The sequence below is a fragment of the Oncorhynchus nerka genome, linkage group LG13, assembly GCF_034236695.1.
Source record: "Oncorhynchus nerka isolate Pitt River linkage group LG13, Oner_Uvic_2.0, whole genome shotgun sequence".
NCBI lineage: Eukaryota > Metazoa > Chordata > Actinopteri > Salmoniformes > Salmonidae > Oncorhynchus > Oncorhynchus nerka.
The window spans coordinates 102629159-102650208 of NC_088408.1; the positions used below are offsets into that span (position 1 = coordinate 102629159).

Below are 21050 nucleotides of genomic sequence, written 5' to 3' on the forward strand. Positions count from 1 at the left end.
TGAGTCTGTCTGACTCCGGGCCAATGAGTACAGTTGTGAGCAGTCTGGCCGTGAGTCCAATGATATTTTGGGAGATTTGCTGACTGAATCTGTATTTCTCATCGCTAAGACCTGCAATGTGTTTGTATTTTTTGGCAGATGTATTGATGTGTGTGTGTGTGTGTGTGTGTGTCGATAGATTTATGACGAGGAGAAGAAGCCTGAGGTTTTGGCAGATGTATTGATGTGTGTGTCGATAGATTTATGACGAGGAGAAGAAGCCTGAGGTTTTGGCAGATGTATTGATGTGTGTGTGTGTGTCGATAGATTTATGACGAGGAGAAGAAGCCTGAGGTTTTGGTAGATGGCTGGAATGTCTACTTCTACGATGATCTGGATAAACTGGTGAGTCCCTTTATCAGAGCATCAGCTGTGTGTGTGTGTGTGTGTGTGTGTGTGTGTCTCGCCTGGGCGGTGGGCCCAGTACCAGGGTAACATGGTGTGTATAGGGCTCTGTGGCTGGGCCTGCTGCAGTTCTGCACTGAGACCTTTGACCTCTCTCTCTCTCTAGCCTGAGCGCTGGCAGCAGAAGAACCTGGAGTCTGTAGATGCTCTGTGGCTGGGCCTGCTGCAGTTCTACACCGAGACCTTTGACCTCTCTCTCTCTCTCTCTCTCTAGCCTGAGCGCTGGCAGCAGAAGAACCTGGAGTCTGTAGGTGCTCTGTGGCTGGGCCTGCTGCAGTTCTACACCGAGACCTTTGACCTCTCTCTTTCTCTCTCTCTCTCTCTCTCTCTCTAGCCTGAGCGCTGGCAGCAGAAGAACCTGGAGTCTGTAGATGCTCTGTGGCTGGGCCTGCTGCAGTTCTACACCGAGACCTTTGACCTCTCTCTCTCTCTCTCTCTAGCCTGAGCGCTGGCAGCAGAAGAACCTGGAGTCTGTAGGTGCTCTGTGGCTGGGCCTGCTGCAGTTCAACACCGAGACCTTTGACCTCTCTCTCTCTCTCTCTCTCTCTCTCTCTCTCTCTCTCTAGCCTGAGCGCTGGCAGCAGAAGAACCTGGAGTCTGTAGGTGCTCTGTAGCTGGGCCTGCTGCAGTTCTACACCGAGACCTTTGACCTCTCTCTCTCTCTAGCCTGAGCGCTGGCAGCAGAAGAACCTGGAGTCTGTAGGTGCTCTGTGGCTGGGCCTGCTGCAGTTCTACACCGAGACCTTTGACCTCTCTCTCTCTCTCTCTCTCTCTCTAGCCTGAGCGCTGGCAGCAGAAGAACCTGGAGTCTGTAGGTGCTCTGTGGCTGGGCCTGCTGCAGTTCTACACCGAGACCTTTGACCTCTCTCTCTCTCTCTCTCTCTCTCTCTCTCTCTCTCTCTCTCTCTCTCTCTCTCTCTCTCTCTCTCTCTCTCTCTAGCCTGAGCGCTGGCAGCAGAAGAACATGGAGTCTGTAGGTGCTCTGTGGCTGGGCCTGCTGTAGTTCTACACCGAGACCTTTGACCTCTCTCTCTCTAGCCTGAGCGCTGGCAGCAGAAGAACCTGGAGTCTGTAGGTGCTCTGTGGCTGGGCCTGCTGCAGTTCTGCACTGAGACCTTTGACTCTCTCTCTCTCTCTCTCTCTCTCTCTCTCTCTCTCTCTCTAGCCTGAGCGCTGGCAGCAGAAGAACCTGGAGTCTGTAGGTGCTCTGTGGCTGGGCCTGCTGCAGTTCTACACCGAGACCTTTGACTTCAGAGAACACGTAATCTCCATCAGACAGAGCGCAGCTCTCACCACCTTCAACAAGCAGTGGACCTCTAAGTACATCGTCATCGAGGGTCAGTACTAGATTTGATATACTCCTACCAACGGGCCGTAACGGCGTCTACGTCTCTTCTGCAAACCCTGTTCTGGACACCTTTCTTGACTTCATTTATAGGGATTCTTGACTTCATTTATAGGGATTCTTGACTTTATTTCTCCTCGAGGATCGTGACCATTGAGGGGAGCTATTGGTCGAGGGTTGTAAACGTTGAGGGCAGCTATTGGTCGAGGGTTGTTAACGTTGAGGGGATTGAGGGGAGCTATTGGTCGAGGGTTGTTAACGTTGAGGGGATTGAGGGGAGCTATTGGTCGAGGGTTGTTAACGTTGAGGGGATTGAGGGGAGCTATTGGTCGAGGGTTGTTAACGTTGAGGGGATTGAGGGGAGCTATTGGTCGAGGGTTGTTAACGTTGAGGATTGAGGGCAGCTATTGGTCGAGGGTTGTAAACGTTGAGGGGAGCTTTGGTGCAGGCGGTAGTTTCATTTTATCATAAACAGTTTGAGGGTTTAACACTGCTAGGTTGTAGTGAAAGCCTGCACGTCCTGCAGCTCTCCAGGGAGGGTTGTGAACCAGGGATCTAGTTATCTGATCTGATGTTTTTCTCTCCAGATCCTTTTGACCTGAACCATAACCTGGGAGCTGGCCTGTCCAGGAGAAGTAGGTATCTCTATCTTACTGTCTTTCTCTCATAGCATCATCCTCTTTTTCATTCACTTCTCTCCTGCCTCTCTCTGCTCTCTCCCACTCTGTCCTCTCTCTCTCTCTCTCACTTTCTCTCTCTCTCTCTCTCTCTCTCTCACTTTCTCTCTCACACAGTGACCAACTTCATCATGAAGGCGTTCATCAATGGCAGAAGTGTGTTTGGAACAACAGTCAAAGCCTACCCTCCTGAGTACACTAGTCTGATGGTTAGTATCCACTACCTACCCTCCTGAGTACACTAGTCCGATGGTTAGTATCCACTACCTACCCTCCTGAGTACACTAGTCCGATGGTTAGTATCCACTACCTACCCTCCTGAGTACACTAGTCCGATGGTTAGTATTCACTACCTACCCTCCTGAGTACACTAGTCAGATGGTTAGTATCCACTACCTACCCTCCTGAGTACACTAGTCAGATGGTTAGTATCCACTACCTACCCTCCTGAGTACACTAATCCGATGGTTAGTATCCACTAACTACCCTCCTGAGTACACTAGTCAGATGGTTAGTATCCACTACCTACCCTCCTGAGTACACTAATCCGATGGTTAGTATCCACTAACTACCCTCCTGAGTACACTAGTCAGATGGTTAGTATTCACTACTTACCCTCCTGAGTACACTAGTCCGATGGTTAGTATCCACTACTTACCCTCCTGAGTACACTAATCCGATGGTTAGTATCCACTACCTACCCTCCTGAGTACACTAGTCAGATGGTTAGTATTCACTACTTACCCTCCTGAGTACACTAGTCAGATGGTTAGTATTCACTACTTACCCTCCTGAGTACACTAGTCAGATGGTTAGTATCCACTACCTACCCTCCTGAGTACACTAGTCCGATGAGTTAGTATCCACTACCTACCCTCCTGAGTACACTAGTCCGATGAGTTAGTTCGTAAAAGAGGTCGACGGATTAATTGTCATTTTTGGATGCTGATTTATGGCATTTATCAAGACATTTCAGCTTTTCATTTTCTATTAAAATGTTCTACAAACAAAATTTCACTTTGACATGATGGGGTTTGTGACACAATGTAAATGTATTCCATTTTAAATTCAGAATACTTTCTGAAGGTACTGTATAAATACCAAGACAGCTGGAACGTTTGACAGTATTGTGGGGGGAATAATAATCGTACACTAATCAATCCAAACACCTGTGAGTCCAAAAGTGCACGTCACATTTCCAAATCATAAAACTCATGTCACACGGCGTAAACATTTCTGATCGTTATGTTTGATGTAGAGTTACAAGGTGACTTGGCAGAATGGACGTTTGTTTATTGTGAAGGAAAAACCGCTGCGTCACACAGACATGAATGACTCCTCTCCGTCTGCTTCAAATTACTATCCGTTTGTCTGAGTTGCCTTGTGTAAGTCTGACACTGCAATATCATATTTTATAACTTCCCTAGTCATGTCGGGCAAGTAGAACAGGCTTTCAGTTCAAGCCCACCTGACCCAGGTTGAGATTCATAATGGACCGTTTCTGGACTGGGTGAAACAACAACAGTCATTGTGTGACGGTGGGGATGCAGGGTTGTGTTCCAAGACGAAACAACTCCTCTAGTTCCTCACAGCTGGGAGAGGAGGAAAAACACCTGATAGCTGAAGACTGTTCGTTGAGTCATAAAAGTGCATTGAGATGTCTTGTGAACTGTGGAGAGGTGTGTTGCCACTTGGAGACACCCCAGGTAGTCTTCTCACTCAGACCCTTGTAATCGTTTTGTTTTGTGAACTGTGGAGAGGTGTGTTGCCACTTGGAGACACCCCAGGTAGTCTTCTCACTCAGACCCTTGTAATCGTTTTGTCTTGTGTTTCATCTACCCCACGTTTTCCAGGAATATTCTTATTAACATGTTACTGAATGTATCCAGAGTATTTTCAGATTTCGTGATCAACAAATGGGATGAAAAGGACAGAAAATGTAAATACAATCAAATCGGTCTGTATTCAGTCTTGTCAGGTGAACTCTTGTGTCCTCAGCTTTTGGTCTAATAATCCCCCCCCCCCCCCCCCATTATCAACAAACTGTTCCCTTTCAACTGCTACCATGGTTACACATTAAATATTTGTTCCGTTGGAGACATTTAAATTTAGCTCAATCCCTATAGGCCAATTCCCACGAGTGTAAAGGTAAGTGAAACTCCATCACACTGTGCATCATCATTCTGCAACAACAAATAAAAGTGAATATTCCCCTGTTGTTGGCCTTCAAAATTACAATTCAAACATGAGTCAAATCGAAGCCATATAACTTGACACCTAACGACATTCTGATGACCAGTATTAACATAAAAACCTAAACGAAGTAACTTGAGTATGTGCAGAAACGCCTCTAGCGTTTTTTTTGAGGGCCCGAAGCGATATTTGTTTGAGACTCCGACAGACATCGTAAGGCCCCGCTCGTGGTCCTGATTTAGACAATACACAGGCTCGTGGTCCTGACTTAGACAATACGCAGGCTCGTGGTCCTGACTTAGACAATACGCAGGCTCGTGGTCCTGACTTAGACAATACACAGGCTCGTGGTCCTGACTTAGACAATACGCAGGCTCGTGGTCCTGACTTAGACAATACGCAGGCTCGTGGTCCTGACTTAGACAATACGCAGGCTCGTGGTCCTGACTTAGACAATACGCAGGCTCGTGGTCCTGACTTAGACAATACGCAGGCTCGTGGTCCTGACTTAGACAATACGTAGGCTAGTGGTCCTGACTTAGACAATACACAGGCTCGTGGTCCTGATTTAGGCTCGTGGTGCGTGGGTCAGCTGTTTGTTCATCCCGACTAGATGTGATAAAGTGCAAAATCTGAGGCCCACACCAGACCCTAACCCACAGTGAATTATAAGTGAAATAATCTGTCTGTAAACAATTGTTGGAAAAAATTACTTGTGTCATGCACAAAGTAGATGTCATAACCGACGTGCCAAAACTATAGTTTGTTAAAAAGACATTTGTAGAGTGGTTGAAAAACGAGTTTTAATGACTCCAACCTAAGAGTATGTAAACTTCCGACTTCAACTGTAGATATTCCATTAAAAAAAAATGCTGTTTCCAGCTACAATAGTCATTAACAATGTCTACACTGAATTTCAGATACATTTTATGTCATTTTAATGGACAAAAATGTGCTTTTCTTAAAAAAAACAAAAAAAACAAGGACATTTCTAAGTGACCCCAAACTTTTGAACGGTAGTATGTATGTATGTTCCTCAGCAGTAGTAGTATATAATGATGTATTATAATAATATATAACAGTAATATTGTTCCTCTCAGCAGTAGTAGTATATAATGATATATAACAGTAATATTGTTCCTCTCAGCAGTAGTAGTATTATAATAATATATAACAGTAATATTGTTCCTCTCAGGAGTAGTAGTATTATAATGATATATAACAGTAATATTGTTCCTCTCAGCAGTAGTAGTATTATAATAATATATAACAGTAATATTGTTCCTCTCAGCAGTAGTAGTATATAATGATATATAACAGTAATATTGTTCCTCTCAGCAGTAGTAGTATTATAATAATATATAACAGTAATATTGTTCCTCTCAGGAGTAGTAGTATATAATGATGTATTATAATAATATATAACAGTAATATTGTTCCTCTCAGCAGTAGTAGTATTATAATAATATATAACAGTAATATTGTTCCTCTCAGCAGTAGTAGTATATAATGATATATAACAGTAATATTGTTCCTCTCAGCAGTAGTAGTATTATAATAATATATAACAGTAATATTGTTCCTCTCAGGAGTAGTAGTATTATAATGATATATAACAGTAATATTGTTCCTCTCAGCAGTAGTAGTATTATAATAATATATAACAGTAATATTGTTCCTCTCAGCAGTAGTAGTATATAATGATATATAACAGTAATATTGTTCCTCTCAGCAGTAGTAGTATTATAATAATATATAACAGTAATATTGTTCCTCTCAGGAGTAGTAGTATATAATGATGTATTATAATAATATATAACAGTAATATTGTTCCTCTCAGCAGTAGTAGTATTATAATAATATATAACAGTAATATTGTTCCTCTCAGCAGTAGTAGTATATAATGATATATAACAGTAATATTGTTCCTCTCAGCAGTAGTAGTATTATAATAATATATAACAGTAATATTGTTCCTCTCAGGAGTAGTAGTATTATAATGATATATAACAGTAATATTGTTCCTCTCAGCAGTAGTAGTATTATAATAATATATAACAGTAATATTGTTCCTCTCAGCAGTAGTAGTATATAATGATATATAACAGTAATATTGTTCCTCTCAGCAGTAGTAGTATTATAATAATATATAACAGTAATATTGTTCCTCTCAGGAGTAGTAGTATATAATGATGTATTATAATAATATATAACAGTAATATTGTTCCTCTCAGCAGTAGTAGTATTATAATAATATATAACAGTAATATTGTTCCTCTCAGCAGTAGTAGTATTATAATAATATATAACAGTAATATTGTTCCTCTCAGGAGTAGTAGTATTATAATAATATATAACAGTAATATTGTTCCTCTCAGCAGTAGTAGTATTATAATAATATATAACAGTAATATTGTTCCTCTCAGGAGTAGTAGTATATAATGATGTATTATAATAATATATAACAGTAATATTGTTCCTCTCAGGAGTAGTAGTATATAATGATGTATTATAATAATATATAACAGTAATATTGTTCCTCTCAGGAGTTCTTCTTTGATCCGGAGGTGCTGACAGAGGGACAGCTGGCTCCTAACGACCGCTGCTGCAGGATATGTGGCAAGATCGGACACTTCATGAAAGACTGCCCCATGCGCAGGAAGTAAGGAGTGTGTGTGTGTTGCGTAAGCATGTATATGGGTGTATACCCGTGTGTGTGTTGCGTAAGCATGTATATGGGTGTATACCCGTGTGTGTGTTGCGTAAGCAGGTATATGGGTGTATACCCGTGTGTGTGTTGCGTAAGCAGGTATATGGGTGTATACCCGTGTGTGTGTTGCGTAAGCATGTATATGGGTGTATACCCGTGTGTGTGTTGCGTAAGCAGGTATATGGGTGTATACCCGTGTGTGTGTTGCGTAAGCAGGTATATGGGTGTATACCCGTGTGTGTGTTGCGTAAGCAGGTATATGGGTGTATACCCGTGTGTGTGTTGCGTAAGCAGGTATATGGGTGTATACCCGTGTGTGTTGCGTAAGCATGTATATGGGTGTATACCCGTGTGTGTGTGTGTTGCGTAAGCAGGTATATGGGTGTATACCCGTGTGTGTGTGTTGCGTAAGCATGTATATGGGTGTATACCCGTGTGTGTGTGTTGCGTAAGCATGTATATGGGTGTATACCCGTGTGTTTGTTTGTTTTGACAGCCATGAAATCTATGGCTAAATCATCTCTGTGCAGCTCCTCCCAGCGCTGCGATTCCAGTTTAATTTCCACGTCAATAGCCAGTATCAGCTGGGTCAAAATGGTGGCGCGAGAGAGGAAGATTTCAACCCCTCCCCTCTGAAGGTTGTTCATACCTCGATCTGGCAGACAGCCAGGAATTCAGTGCAGGGGGGGGGTATGTGTGTATCTAAGACTTTGCATACAGTTACCACTTCTTGTGCAGACGGTAGAAACCTTGCATTGAGAAGGGAAAGAAAGTCATTAAGTTGATCTTGAAGAACATCAACCCTCTACTAGCCAGTTAACTCAGAGAAGGAGTCGCCACTGGTGATGGACTGGTTCGACTGGAACAGCAGCCAGACCATCAACCACAGCCAGTCACCCAGCCAGACCATCAACCACAGCCAAGTCACCCAGCCAGACCAATCAACCACAGCCAGTCACCCAGCCAGACCATCAACCACAGCCAAGTCACCCAGCCAGACCAATCAACCACAGCCAGTCACCCAGCCAGGCCATCAACCACAGCCAGTCACCCAGCCAGACCATCAACCACAGCCCAGTCACCCAGCCAGGCCATCAACCACAGCCAGTCACCCAGCCAGACCATCAACCACAGCCAGTCACCCAGCCAGACCATCAACCACAGCCAAGTCACCCAGCCAGACCAATCAACCACAGCCAGTCACCCAGCCAGACCATCAACCACAGCCAAGTCACCCAGCCAGACCAATCAACCACAGCCAGTCACCCAGCCAGGCCATCAACCACAGCCAGTCACCCAGCCAGACCATCAACCACAGCCCAGTCACCCAGCCAGGCCATCAACCACAGCCAGTCACCCAGCCAGACCATCAACCACAGCCAGTCACCCAGCCAGGCCATCAACCACAGCCAGTCACCCAGCCAGACCATCAACCACAGCCAGTCACCCAGCCAGGCCATCAACCACAGCCAGTCACCCAGCCAGACCATCAACCACAGCCAGTCACCCAGCCAGACCATCAACCACAGCCAGTCACCCAGCCAGACCAATCAACCACTTTCTTTATATCTTCAAACAGTGTTGGACAAGCTAAGAGCAGCTGGTCTGACAGTGAACATGAAATAGAGCAACTTCTGCCGAACCTCCCTGATATTCCTTGGCCATATTGTGTCCTCTAACGGCATCCATGTGGATCCTGAAAAGACCAAGGCTGTACAAGACTTCCCTGTGCCAACCACCCTCAAGACCCTTCAATGGTTCCTTGGGATGACAAGATGGTACCACGGGTTTGTGTCAAACTTCTCCCTGGTGGCACAACCACTCAACTCGTTGAAACGGAAAGGAGCGAAGTTCTGATGTACGGCATAGTGCCAGAGCTCCTGCTGATGAAGCTCTACTGTACTGGCCAAATCTCAGCCTAGATAAACTTAGCAAAAAATAGAAACGTCCTCACTGTCAACTGCATTTATTTTCAGCACTTGTATGAACATAAGATTCAACAACTGAGACACAAATTGAACAAGTTCCACAGATGTGACCAACAGAAATTGAATGTGTCCCTGAACAAAGGGGGGGGTCACAATCAAAAACAGTCAGTATCTGGTGTGGCCACCAGTTGCATTAAGTACTGCAGTGCATCTCCTCCTCATGAACTGCACCAGATTTCCCAGTTCTTGCTGTGAGATATTACCCCACTCTTCCACCAAGTTCCCGGATATTTCTGGGGGGGAATGGCCCTAGCCCTCACCCTCCGATCCAACAGGTCCCCGACCTGCTCAATGGGATTGAGATCCGGGCTCTTCGCTGGCCATGGCATAACAGTGACATTCCTGTCTTGCAGGAAATCACGCACAGAACGAGCTTTATGGCTGGTGGCGTTGTCATGCTGGAGGGTCATGTCAGGATGATCCTGCAGGAAGAGTACCACATGAGGGAGGAGGATGTCTTCCCTGTAACGCACAGCGTTGAGATTGCCTGCAATGACAACAAGCTCAGTCCGATGATGCTGTGACACACCGTCCCAGACCATGACGGACCCTCCACCTCCAAATCGATCCCGCTCCAGAGTACAGGCCTCAGTGTACCGCTCATTCCTTCAACGATAAACGCGAATCTGACCATCACCCCTGGTGAGACAAAACCGCAACTCGTCAGTGAAGAGCACCTTTTGCCAGTCCTGTCTGGTTCAGCAACAGTGGGTTTGTGCCCATAGGCGACGTTGTTGCCGGTGATGTCTGTTGAGGACCTGCTTACCTGCCTCAGTCCAGCCTCTCTCAGCCTATTGCGGACAGTCTGAGCACTGATGGAGGGATTGTGCGTTCCTGGTGCCTTTGAAAGACAGGGTCCTGAAAAGGGGATGTTTCTTTTTTTTTTTGCTGAGTTTATAAAGTCACATCTGAAACTGTCAAGTTTGTCAAATGTACAAACCGGAAGGCCGGAAGACTGCCGGCAAGTTGCAGCAAACCGCGATTACACAAAAGCACAGTCTCTAACAACCTCACGAAAGGGATCCTGACTCGCTGGATAGTGTCTGATCTAGGTTCCAAATTCGTCTCTGATCTCTGAGGAGACCTGGCGAAGAGAGAACCTGAGACAGGCCGTGGTCAACTTCTATCACCCACAGACCAACCTCATTGAAAATGTGAATCAAACCTTGAAGACAATGGTTGTTACCTATGTAGGGACCCAGCTCCAATAATGGGACAAGCACCTTTTGCGGGTTTAGTTTTGCCCTGAATTCTGCTGTGCAAGAGTCCACTGGAGTCACTCCTGCAGAGGTGAACTGGAGTCGTCCCCTCAGAGAACCCTTAGACATGGTGCTACAGACCCAACTGTTTAGTCCAGACTCAAACTACCTGGTCATAGCATTCAATCGTTCAATCTCCACGACTTGAGAGCTCTTGTCTCAAAGAATCTGATCAAGGCTCGTCTCAAGCAGAAGAGGAACTATGATAAGAAGTCGTTTCTGGTCAGTGATCGGGTGTGGCTACACTCTAGCCGTATTCAAAAGCTGAACAATTATTCTGGGCCAAGCTGGCCCCTAAATGGCAAGGACCATATAAGATTGTGGATCAGATGGGGCCCTCGTGAAATACCGAGCGATGGAGGACACAGGTGAAGACATGCGTGTTGTCCTTAGTGTGTTACCCCCTTGGCTGAGGAATTGGAAGAGATGAGCGCTGGTCATGGTTATCTTCTGGAGAGGGAAGTGAGGAGACCAAGATCTGCCTTTTTATGGCAATGGTTGGCTTTTTCCAGGGGAGAGGGGTGTGTGACGGCCTCAAATTTGTCCTGACGGCCTCGGTGCGTCTCCTCCCTGCACTGCGCCGTCACCTTTAATTCATCAACTGCATAAAAATGGTGACGGTGGCGCGCGAGAGGAGGTTTTCAAACCCTCAGCTCTGAAGCTTGTTCATACCTTTTTTTGTTTGGTTTTTAAAAGTGAGCTGTAGCCATACCACAAGAAAGCGATAATACCGCCAACATTCCTAAACAGATTACAATAATAAATATATTACAATAATAAATGAATAGATTACAATAATAAATAAATGAATAGATTACAATAATAAATAAGTAGATTACAATAATAAATATATTACAATAATAAATGAATATATTACAATAATAAATGAATAGATTACAATAATAAATAAATAAATAGATTACAATAATAAATAAATAAATAGATTACAATAATAAATGAATAGATTACAATAATAAATAAATAAATATATTACAATAATAAATGAATAGATTACAATAATAAATAAATAGATTACAATAATAAATAAATAAATAGATTACAATAATAAATAAATATATTACAATAATAAATATATTACAATAATAAATAAATAGATTACAATAATAAATATATTACAATAATAAATAAATAGATTACAATAATAAATAAATAGATTACAATAATAAATAAATAGATTACAATAATAAATAAATAGATTACAATAATAAATAAATAGATTACAATAGATTACAATAATAAATAAATAGATTACAATAATAAATATATTACAATAATAAATAAATAGATTACAATAATAAATATATTACAATAATAAATAAATAGATTACAATAATAAATAAATAGATTACAATAATCAATATATTACAATAATAAATATATTACAATAATAAATAAATATATTACAATAATAAATAAATAGATTACGATAATAAATAAATAGATTACGATAATAAATAAATAAATAGATTACAATAATCAATAAATAAATAGATTACGATAATAAATAAATAAATTACGATAATAAATATATTACAATAATAAATAAATAGATTACAATAATAAATATATTACAATAATAAATAAATAGATTACGATAATAAATAGATTACAATAATAAATAAATAGATTACAATAATAAATAAATAAATATATTACAATAATCAATAGATTACAATAATAAATAAATAAATAGATTACAATAATCAATATATTACAATAATAAATATATTACAATAATAAATAAATAGATTACAATAATAAATAAATAAATAGATTACAATAATAAATAAATAAATAGATTACAATAATAAATAAATAGATTACAATAATAAATAAATAGATTACAATAATAAATAAATAAACATTACAATAATAAATAAATAAACATTACAATAATAAATAAATAAACATTACAATAATAAATAAACCGATTACAAAAACAGGCAAATCTCCGTTCTCTCTCTTCTCGAGTTCTGTTGTTGGATCGGATTGACTCACACCTTTTTTTTTTTTTTTAATCTGCACTGTAGGAATAATATATTGTGAATCCTGATCATTTGTATTGATGTGTGGAACAAACGTTTATGGTTTGTGTGGGACTGGTTTTGCACACCACTTATTGATGAACATTTGCGTGCGCATGAGGTCGAAGAGGTTCACTTGAATAATTTTCTGGGCCGGGACTGTTTTTTTTTATGCCTGAGGTACAGGACTTTCCCTGAGAAACCTAAGTTATTATTATTTTGTGACTGATATTGGTTGTTTGTTTTTATATATTTTGTGATAATACAAAAAAATGCAGAAAGACCATCATTGTTTTGGAGTTATTTAGTTCAATGTAAAGGGTTTTTGATAAGTTTCTATTCCATGACTGACTTTTTCCACGAGTCCTTTGTATTGGTCAAGACATAACTGATAGAAAAGGAGACATCAAACATTTCTCTGGTAGACATGAACTTCCTGTCAACCCCTAAATAACTCAGGAGTTAAGTCAAAACCGTTAGCGTGTGTGCGTTAATCTCCTCCTCCTCTCTAGGTCTAGGCAGCGTCGTGAACAGGAGGACCGAGCGGAGGGAAGGAGGGACTGGGCGGAAGGGGGCAGGGAACATCGTCAGGGTGAATACTGGAGAAGACAGGAAGAGAAACGGTGCTGCTTCCTGTGTGGAAGCCACGCCCACATCAAGAAAGACTGCCCCCAGTACAGAGGACCAGCTGGGGCCTTCTCTTCATCTCCCACTACGAGCCACATGAGGAATTTGAGAGATAGAAAAACAGGTATGATAAATACTCGCACAAACATTGACATGCACTCACAACCCTGGTCTAATCCTAGTGTGTTTGTCCAGGACTCACCTCAACCTGGTCTAATCCTAGTGTGTTTGTCCAGGACTCACCTCAACCTGGTCTAATCCTAGTGGGTGTGTTTGTCCAGGACTCACCTCAACCTGGTCTAATCCTAGTGTGTTTGTTTGTTTGTCCAGGACTCACCTCAACCTGGTCTAATCCTAGTGTGTTTGTTTGTCCAGGACTCACCTCAACCTGGTCTAATCCTAGTGTGTTTGTCCAGGACTCACCTCAACCTGGTCTAATCCTAGTGTGTTTGTTTGTCCAGGACTCACCTCAACCTGGTCTAATCCTAGTGTGTTTGTTTGTCCAGGACTCACCTCAACCTGGTCTAATCCTAGTGTGTTTGTTTGTCCAGGACTCACCTCAACCTGGTCTAATCCTAGTGTGTGTGTTTGTCCAGGACTCACCTCAACCTGGTCTTATCCTAGTGTGTGTGTTTGTTTGTCCAGGACTCACCTCAACCTGGTCTAATCCTAGTGTGTGTGTTTGTTTGTCCAGGACTCACCTCAACCTGCTCTAATCCTAGTGTGTTTGTCCAGGACTCACCTCAACCTGGTCTAATCCTAGTGTGTTTGTCCAGGACTCACCTCAACCTGGTCTTATCCTAGTGTGTGTGTTTGTTTGTCCAGGACTCACCTCAACCTGGTCTAATCCTAGTGTGTTTGTCCAGGACTCACCTCAACCTGGTCTTATCCTAGTGTGTGTGTGTTTGTTTGTCCAGGACTCACCTCAACCTGGTCTAATCCAAGTGTGTTTGTCCAGGACTCACCTCAACCTGGTCTAATCCTAGTGTGTTTGTTTGTTTGTCCAGGACTCACCTCAACCTGGTCTAATCCTAGTGTGTTTGTTTGTTTGTCCAGGACTCACCTCAACCTGGTCTAATCCTAGTGTGTTTGTCCAGGACTCACCTCAACCTGGTCTAATCCTAGTGTGTTTGTCCAGGACTCACCTCAACCTGGTCTAATCCTAGTGTGTTTGTGTGTTTGTCCAGGACTCACCTCAACCTGGTCTAATCCTAGTGTGTTTGTTTGTTTGTCCAGGACTCACCTCAACAGGTGGAAAAAAAGAAAAAGAAGCGACACCAAAATATGATTGAGTTCACAAGCAGGTCTTTGTCCAATTATTTTACTGTAATTTCACAGAAACTTTTCAAACTAAATGTCAATGTTTCAGTAGCTTTACATTACAGCATTGCGTTACCTTCCTTAAGCTTCAGTGCATCTGATTCCTGCTATATTGAATCCACATGTGTTCCAGGCAGTCTAGCCAGCAGACACATGGGTCTCGCTGGTCCCAGAAGGAGCCCAGTGGACTGAGGAGATGGGGAGAGAGAGAGAGGCAGCTCTAGCCCCAAACCTCCGGGTTCTACTCTACTCCCTCTGAGGTCTGACCTCCAGTGCACCAGCCTGAACCTAGAACATCCGGAACTCAGAACCCTACCCGTTGGAACCCTGACATGGAACCCCAGTGGATGGTGGCAGAGCCTGAGTGCCTGTCTCTCAAATGGCACCCTAATCCCTATATAGTGCACTACTTATGACCAGGGCTTTACGTTTTGACCAGAGCCCTGGTCATAAGTAGTGCACTATCAAGGAAATAGGGTGCCATTTGGGACATAGAAGAGGGTATTTTATGTTTTAACTACCCCTCCTGCCTCAGAGGAACTTTTTAAAGCGTTGTATTGTGTTTTAACTGAAAAGCCATTTTGCATGCTCCTCCTCTAAGTTGATTTTTATTTTTTAATGTTATTTTAAAAGTGATTATTTGTTAGATTTGTCTCGTGCAATGATGTCCTCCCAAACACCCCTCTTCCGCTTTGTCTCGGCAAATCCAGTTTGAGCCGGGCCGTGTGACTGTGTGTGTTTGTCTGCTCATCTCTGTGCGTGCGTGAAAAGAGGTGAATCTGTATTCAGAGGTGGATGAACGGCCCTGAAACAGACGGATTCTTTAGATAATAATGGACAGTTTTGTATTAAATTGTCTCCTTCATGCCAGAGTCTCCAAACATGGTAGCTAAAGATGAATTCCATATTGCTTCTGCCTGCTCCTCCTAAACACACCATAGGTGCAGAATATATGGTCCTGTATTGGGTTACTAGTAGCCAACCCCAATGTGTGTCGATCTGAGAGGCCTGGATATGGTCCTGTATTGGGTTACTAGTAGCCAACCCCAATGCGTGTCGATCTGAGAGGCCTGGAGATATATATATATATATATATATAAGCAATATGGTAAAACATTAAATGACAACCTTGTCTATAGCTGGTGACACCATATTGTTTATATACCGAACCACTTGTCTTTTATGATCAGGGGTTTGGGGTTGATTTTGGGTTCGGGGTGCCAGGGAGTGGTAAAAGGGGGGGAAACCGGGAAACGTGTTTTTTTTTGTTTTTATGTTGCCTTTTTGTGGCCACAGTGCCTCTGATTGGTGGGCCTGGTAGCTGTGACGTCAGATTCTGTCCACTCTGGTCTGGGATGCTAGTGTTCTAAGACCTGCTTTATAAATAAACTTTCTTTACAAAAAAAAAAAAGCTAACATGCCATTTATTTAATGTCCTGAAGATGTTAACGTATATTTTTCAGATATTTATTTTTCTACCTGTTGAAGTTTAGAAGATAACATTACGCAATGGATCAACGGTTAAAGGGAAACTTCCACCCCAAAAAAACATATTTTGTTATTTGCTTCATTAAGTCCATTGTTGACATTGTCGCAACATGTTTTCAAGATATGAAACTTTCAAAATGCAGAAATCATCCCTGTATGATGCATTTTTCTTACCATTTGGCTACAGCATAAAATGCGAAGCGAATTATACAGGGATTTTTTTTAAAAGTTACATATCTTTAACTTGATTAGCTGACAAGCGATTTTTTTTCTCTCTCTCATCCAAAGATATGAAGAGTTAAAAAAAATATATATAGTTATCCAATGCCTGCTATGTTTTTGGATCGCTGCTTGTACTCCCACCGGTGTTGCCATGTTCGCGGTTTTTCTTGTCATATTGGGCTACTTTGAAAACGATGTCGCGGGTTAAAATGTATTGGTCGCGTTGTTGGCTATTTCTAAATTGCACCGTGGCCGCCATGACATTTCTCTTTAAAATATATATGATTTCACTGTGACCTGTTGCTGAGTGGTGGGGAGGTGGATGTGTGTGTGTTGAGATCGCTAATGGAGACAAAACACGAACTATTTTAGGTGCATGACATAAATCCACTCGTTGGTGGTTTAAACTACATTCTAGTGTTGACTGCTTAAAGAAAACGGTATCAAGCGAAGTGCTTTATGTGTGTTCAGTTCCTGGTTCTCGGGGGGATGCCGAGGGGAAATTTGAAATGGAAGTTGTGGAACTCCCTCGCGTGGATATTGTTAAGGGGGTAAAAGTCCTCAATGAAACTGACACGAGGCTAAATGTGGAGAATGATACATTTGCCTCAGTTGACCATCAAGCAGCCTATTAATATATATGCCATTGTCGGCTACCATTTGATACAATAAATATGTTTAAATGACGATCACTGGAGTGATTGCAAATCCATTTGTGCCACTTGTGTAGCCTACCTGGAGCTGGCAAACAGATTGAATAGATGGCCTGTAACTCCAGGTTGTTGTAGTCTTGTGTTATTATCAATAGATGGCCTGTAACTCCAGGTTGTTGTAGTCTTGTGTTATTATCAATAGATGGCCTGTAACTCCAGGTTGTTGTAGTCTTGTGTTATTATCAATAGATGGCCTGTAACTCCAGGTTGTTGTAGTCTTGTGTTATTATCAATAGATGGCCTGTAACTCCAGGTTGTTGTAGTCTTGTGTTATTATCAATAGATGGCCTGTAACTCCAGGTTGTTTTAGTCTTGTGTTATTATCAATAGATGGCCTGTAACTCCAGGTTGTTGTAGTCTTGTGTTATTATCAATAGATGGCCTGTAACTCCAGGTTGTTGTAGTCTTGTGTTATTATCAATAGATGGCTTGTAACTCCAGGTTGTTGTAGTCTTGTGTTATTATCAATAGATAGCCTGTAACTCCAGGTTGTTGTAGTCTTGTGTTATTATCAATAGATAGCCTGTAACTCCAGGTTGTTGTAGTCTTGTGTTATTATCAATAGATAGCCTGTAACTCCAGGTTGTTGTAGTCTTGTGTTATTATCAATAGATAGCCTGTAACTCCAGGTTGTTGTAGTCTTGTGTTATTATCAATAGATAGCCTGTAACTCCAGGTTGTTGTAGTCTTGTGTTATTATCAATAGATAGCCTGTAACTCCAGGTTGTTGTCGTCTTGTGTTATTATCAATAGATGGCCTGTAACTCCAGGTTGTTGTAGTCTTGTGTTATTATCAATAGATGGCCTGTAACTCCAGGTTGTTGTAGTCTTGTGTTATTATTATCAATAGTTATTATCAATAGATGGCCTGTAACTCCAGGTTGTTGTAGTCTTGTGTTATTATCAATAGATAGCCTGTAACTCCAGGTTGTTGTAGTCTTGTGTTATTATCAATAGAAGCCTGTAACTCCAGGTTGTTGTAGTCTTGTGTTATTATCAATAGATGGCCTGTAACTCCAGGTTGTTGTAGTCTTGTGTTATTATCAATAGATGGCCTGTAACTCCAGGTTGTTGTAGTCTTGTGTTATTATCAATAGATGGCCTGTAACTCCAGGTTGTTGTAGTCTTGTGTTATTATCAATAGATGGCCTGTAACTCCAGGTTGTTGTAGTCTTGTGTTATTATCAATAGATGGCCTGTAACTCCAGGTTGTTGTAGTCTTGTGTTATTATCAATAGATGGCCTGTAACTCCAGGTTGTTGTAGTCTTGTGTTATTATCAATAGATGGCCTGTAACTCCAGGTTGTTGTAGTCTTGTGTTATTATCAATAGATGGCCTGTAACTCCAGGTTGTTGTAGTCTTGTGTTATTATCAATAGATGGCCTGTAACTCCAGGTTGTTGTAGTCTTGTGTTATTATCAATAGATGGCCTGTAACTCCAGGTTGTTGTAGTCTTGTGTTATTATCAATAGATGGCCTGTAACTCCAGGTTGTTGTAGTCTTGTGTTATTATCAATAGATGGCCTGTAACTCCAGGTTGTTGTAGTCTTGTGTTATTATCAATAGATGGCCTGTAACTCCAGGTTGTTGTAGTCTTGTGTTATTATCAATAGATAGCCTGTAACTCCAGGTTGTTGTAGTCTTGTGTTATTATCAATAGATAGCCTGTAACTCCAGGTTGTTGTAGTCTTGTGTTATTATCAATAGATGGCCTGTAACTCCAGGTTGTTGTAGTCTTGTGTTATTATCAATAGATAGCCTGTAACTCCAGGTTGTTGTAGTCTTGTGTTATTATCAATAGATGGCCTGTAACTCCAGGTTGTTGTAGTCTTGTGTTATTATCAATAGATAGCCTGTAACTCCAGGTTGTTGTAGTCTTGTGTTATTATCAATAGATGGCCTGTAACTCCAGGTTGTTGTAGTCTTGTGTTATTATCAATAGATAGCCTGTAACTCCAGGTTGTTGTAGTCTTGTGTTATTATCAATAGATAGCCTGTAACTCCAGGTTGTTGTAGTCTTGTGTTATTATGAACGCATTAGATTGATGTAACAGTCAGATTAGGCTACAGGTCAAATTAAGTCTAAAAAATAAACACTGGCTGTTGTTGACAAACATATTCGGTCCATACACATTTAAACATTTAATTAAGTGATTGAAATTACGACCCCATCCCCCGGGATTTTTGTTTTATTTCGCCTTTATTTAACTAGGCAAGTCAGTTAAAATCAAATTCTTATTTACAATGACGGCCTACATATGTCATAGCTTGCAATTATTATTTTAAGGAAACCCGATTTTTTTGCTTCTAACGACGTTACAAGTTACCATGATCGTCCTTAACTGGCTCGATAACGTTATGGGGAAAAAGGAGTTTATTGTATAGATGTGGCAACTCCTCTCTTTGGGCTAGTTCAGGTCTTTTGGGAAGGTTTGAATGGTCAATGTGCTAGAAATGTTTGCTTGACCTGGCAACCCTGGCTAACACAGAGTTTCTAAACCCAGAGGAGCAACATCTCCGTGAATTACTTGTTCAACTACTTAAGACATTGCATCAAATCTAGATTGTGCCTTTTAGATTTCAAGAAAATGTAAAACAATGAAATCATTTTTTACTTCGCTCATTGATTTCTCAAACCTGGTCTGTTTCAGACCAGAGAAGTAAAAAAAAAAGATTTCATTGTTTTACATTTTCTTGAAATCTAAAAAGGCACAACCTAGATTTGTCTTAAGTAGTTGAACAAGTAATTTTCCTCAAATCTCGTGAAAGTGACAAACTGACAGTTGAAGGCGAAGACATGGCGACGTTGGCTAACGGTCGTCTCGCTCCGAACTGCGCACGTGCAGGCTGTCAGTTTGTCACTCTCACGATGTTGGAGTAACGTAAGACGTTGACCTAAAACATGGTCTCAAATCTAGGAGGTTCCTTTAGATTTCGAGAAAATTAATGAAGAATTAGCCACGTCCCCCGTTGACTTCTCAAACCCTGGGCTGGTCTGGCTGTTTGTTTTGCCAATGTTCCCGAAAGTCTCGCTATGCTGCGCCTCTGGGTTTAGAAACTCTGCCAACCCGGATATAGACGGTATAGGGCAGGCGTGAGTAGATTACCTGCCCGTTCCGTTGTTTTCAAGTTATTCTTGGACTCCGTATCAAGTTCTTATTATATAACTCGGTGATCTAGACTGCCTAATGAACTTAATTGTTGCGTTGATCACATTTTTTAAGGTGTCATACAGTGTCGTAACCTCATTGGATTTCTATTGGTTCAAGCGCCTGTCATTCAATAAATCAACCTATTGTGGATCCGTTTGCTAAACCGCTGGGTTGGCTGTTTCCCGCTCATGCGCACACCGGTGTTTTCATGTTCGTTTACATAAATATGTTCTGTAGCTAAAAAGGGTTTAAATAAAGATTTTTATAAGTAAACCAAGATAGACCACAGTTTATCATTTGAGTCATAGTGGGCAGAGCCAAGCACTGCTAGTGGCGCATTCTTGTAAATGTCTACATATTTCCGTTAGAGAACGCCTACTCTGAAGTGCGCAGTAACTCAGTTTACCTTTCCACTCCTAAAGAGCGCGATTTTGTACAACCTTTGCAAAAGGCAAAGTCTGCAAAAATGTGTCCGCTCTTTTAATAACAGAATCTAGTTTTTTTGGAATAGAACTGTATTGAATTTAAATGTTTAATCGACGAGAAAATATCGGACCAAAATCCATCTCGTTTCATCTTCTCCCACTGTGTGCCAGTGGGCTTCCAATTCAATTCAAGGGGCTTTATTGTCATGGGAAACAAGTGTTAACATTGTCAAAGCAAGTGAAGTAGATAATATACAAAAGTGAAATAAACAATAACAATTAACAGTAAACATACAGACGTTTCAAAAGAATAAAGACCATACAAATGTCATATTATGTAAAAATACAGTGTTGTAACGATGTACAAATCTCTCACTACCATATTTGGTAGTGGGTGGAAACGCCCACCGGATACTTCACATTTATACAACCAGTGAACTA

At 41.4% G+C, this 21050-nt stretch overlaps 1 protein-coding gene across 1 annotated transcript in view; it reads left to right on the forward strand.

Moving 5' to 3' along the window:
- The window catches only part of tut7 (terminal uridylyl transferase 7), a 68847-nt gene extending 51837 nt beyond the window's left edge, over window positions 1–17010 (forward strand). The window contains exons 22-29 of the mRNA XM_065026925.1: window positions 307–384; window positions 1610–1781; window positions 2377–2424; window positions 2584–2675; window positions 7206–7321; window positions 13174–13412; window positions 14525–14592; window positions 14742–17010. Of these exons, the coding sequence (XP_064882997.1) occupies window positions 307–384; window positions 1610–1781; window positions 2377–2424; window positions 2584–2675; window positions 7206–7321; window positions 13174–13412; window positions 14525–14580 (801 nt within the window). The 3' untranslated portion in view covers window positions 14581–14592; window positions 14742–17010. The remainder of the gene's footprint in view (window positions 1–306; window positions 385–1609; window positions 1782–2376; window positions 2425–2583; window positions 2676–7205; window positions 7322–13173; window positions 13413–14524; window positions 14593–14741) is intronic.
- The last annotated feature ends 4040 nt before the right edge of the window (window positions 17011–21050 follow it).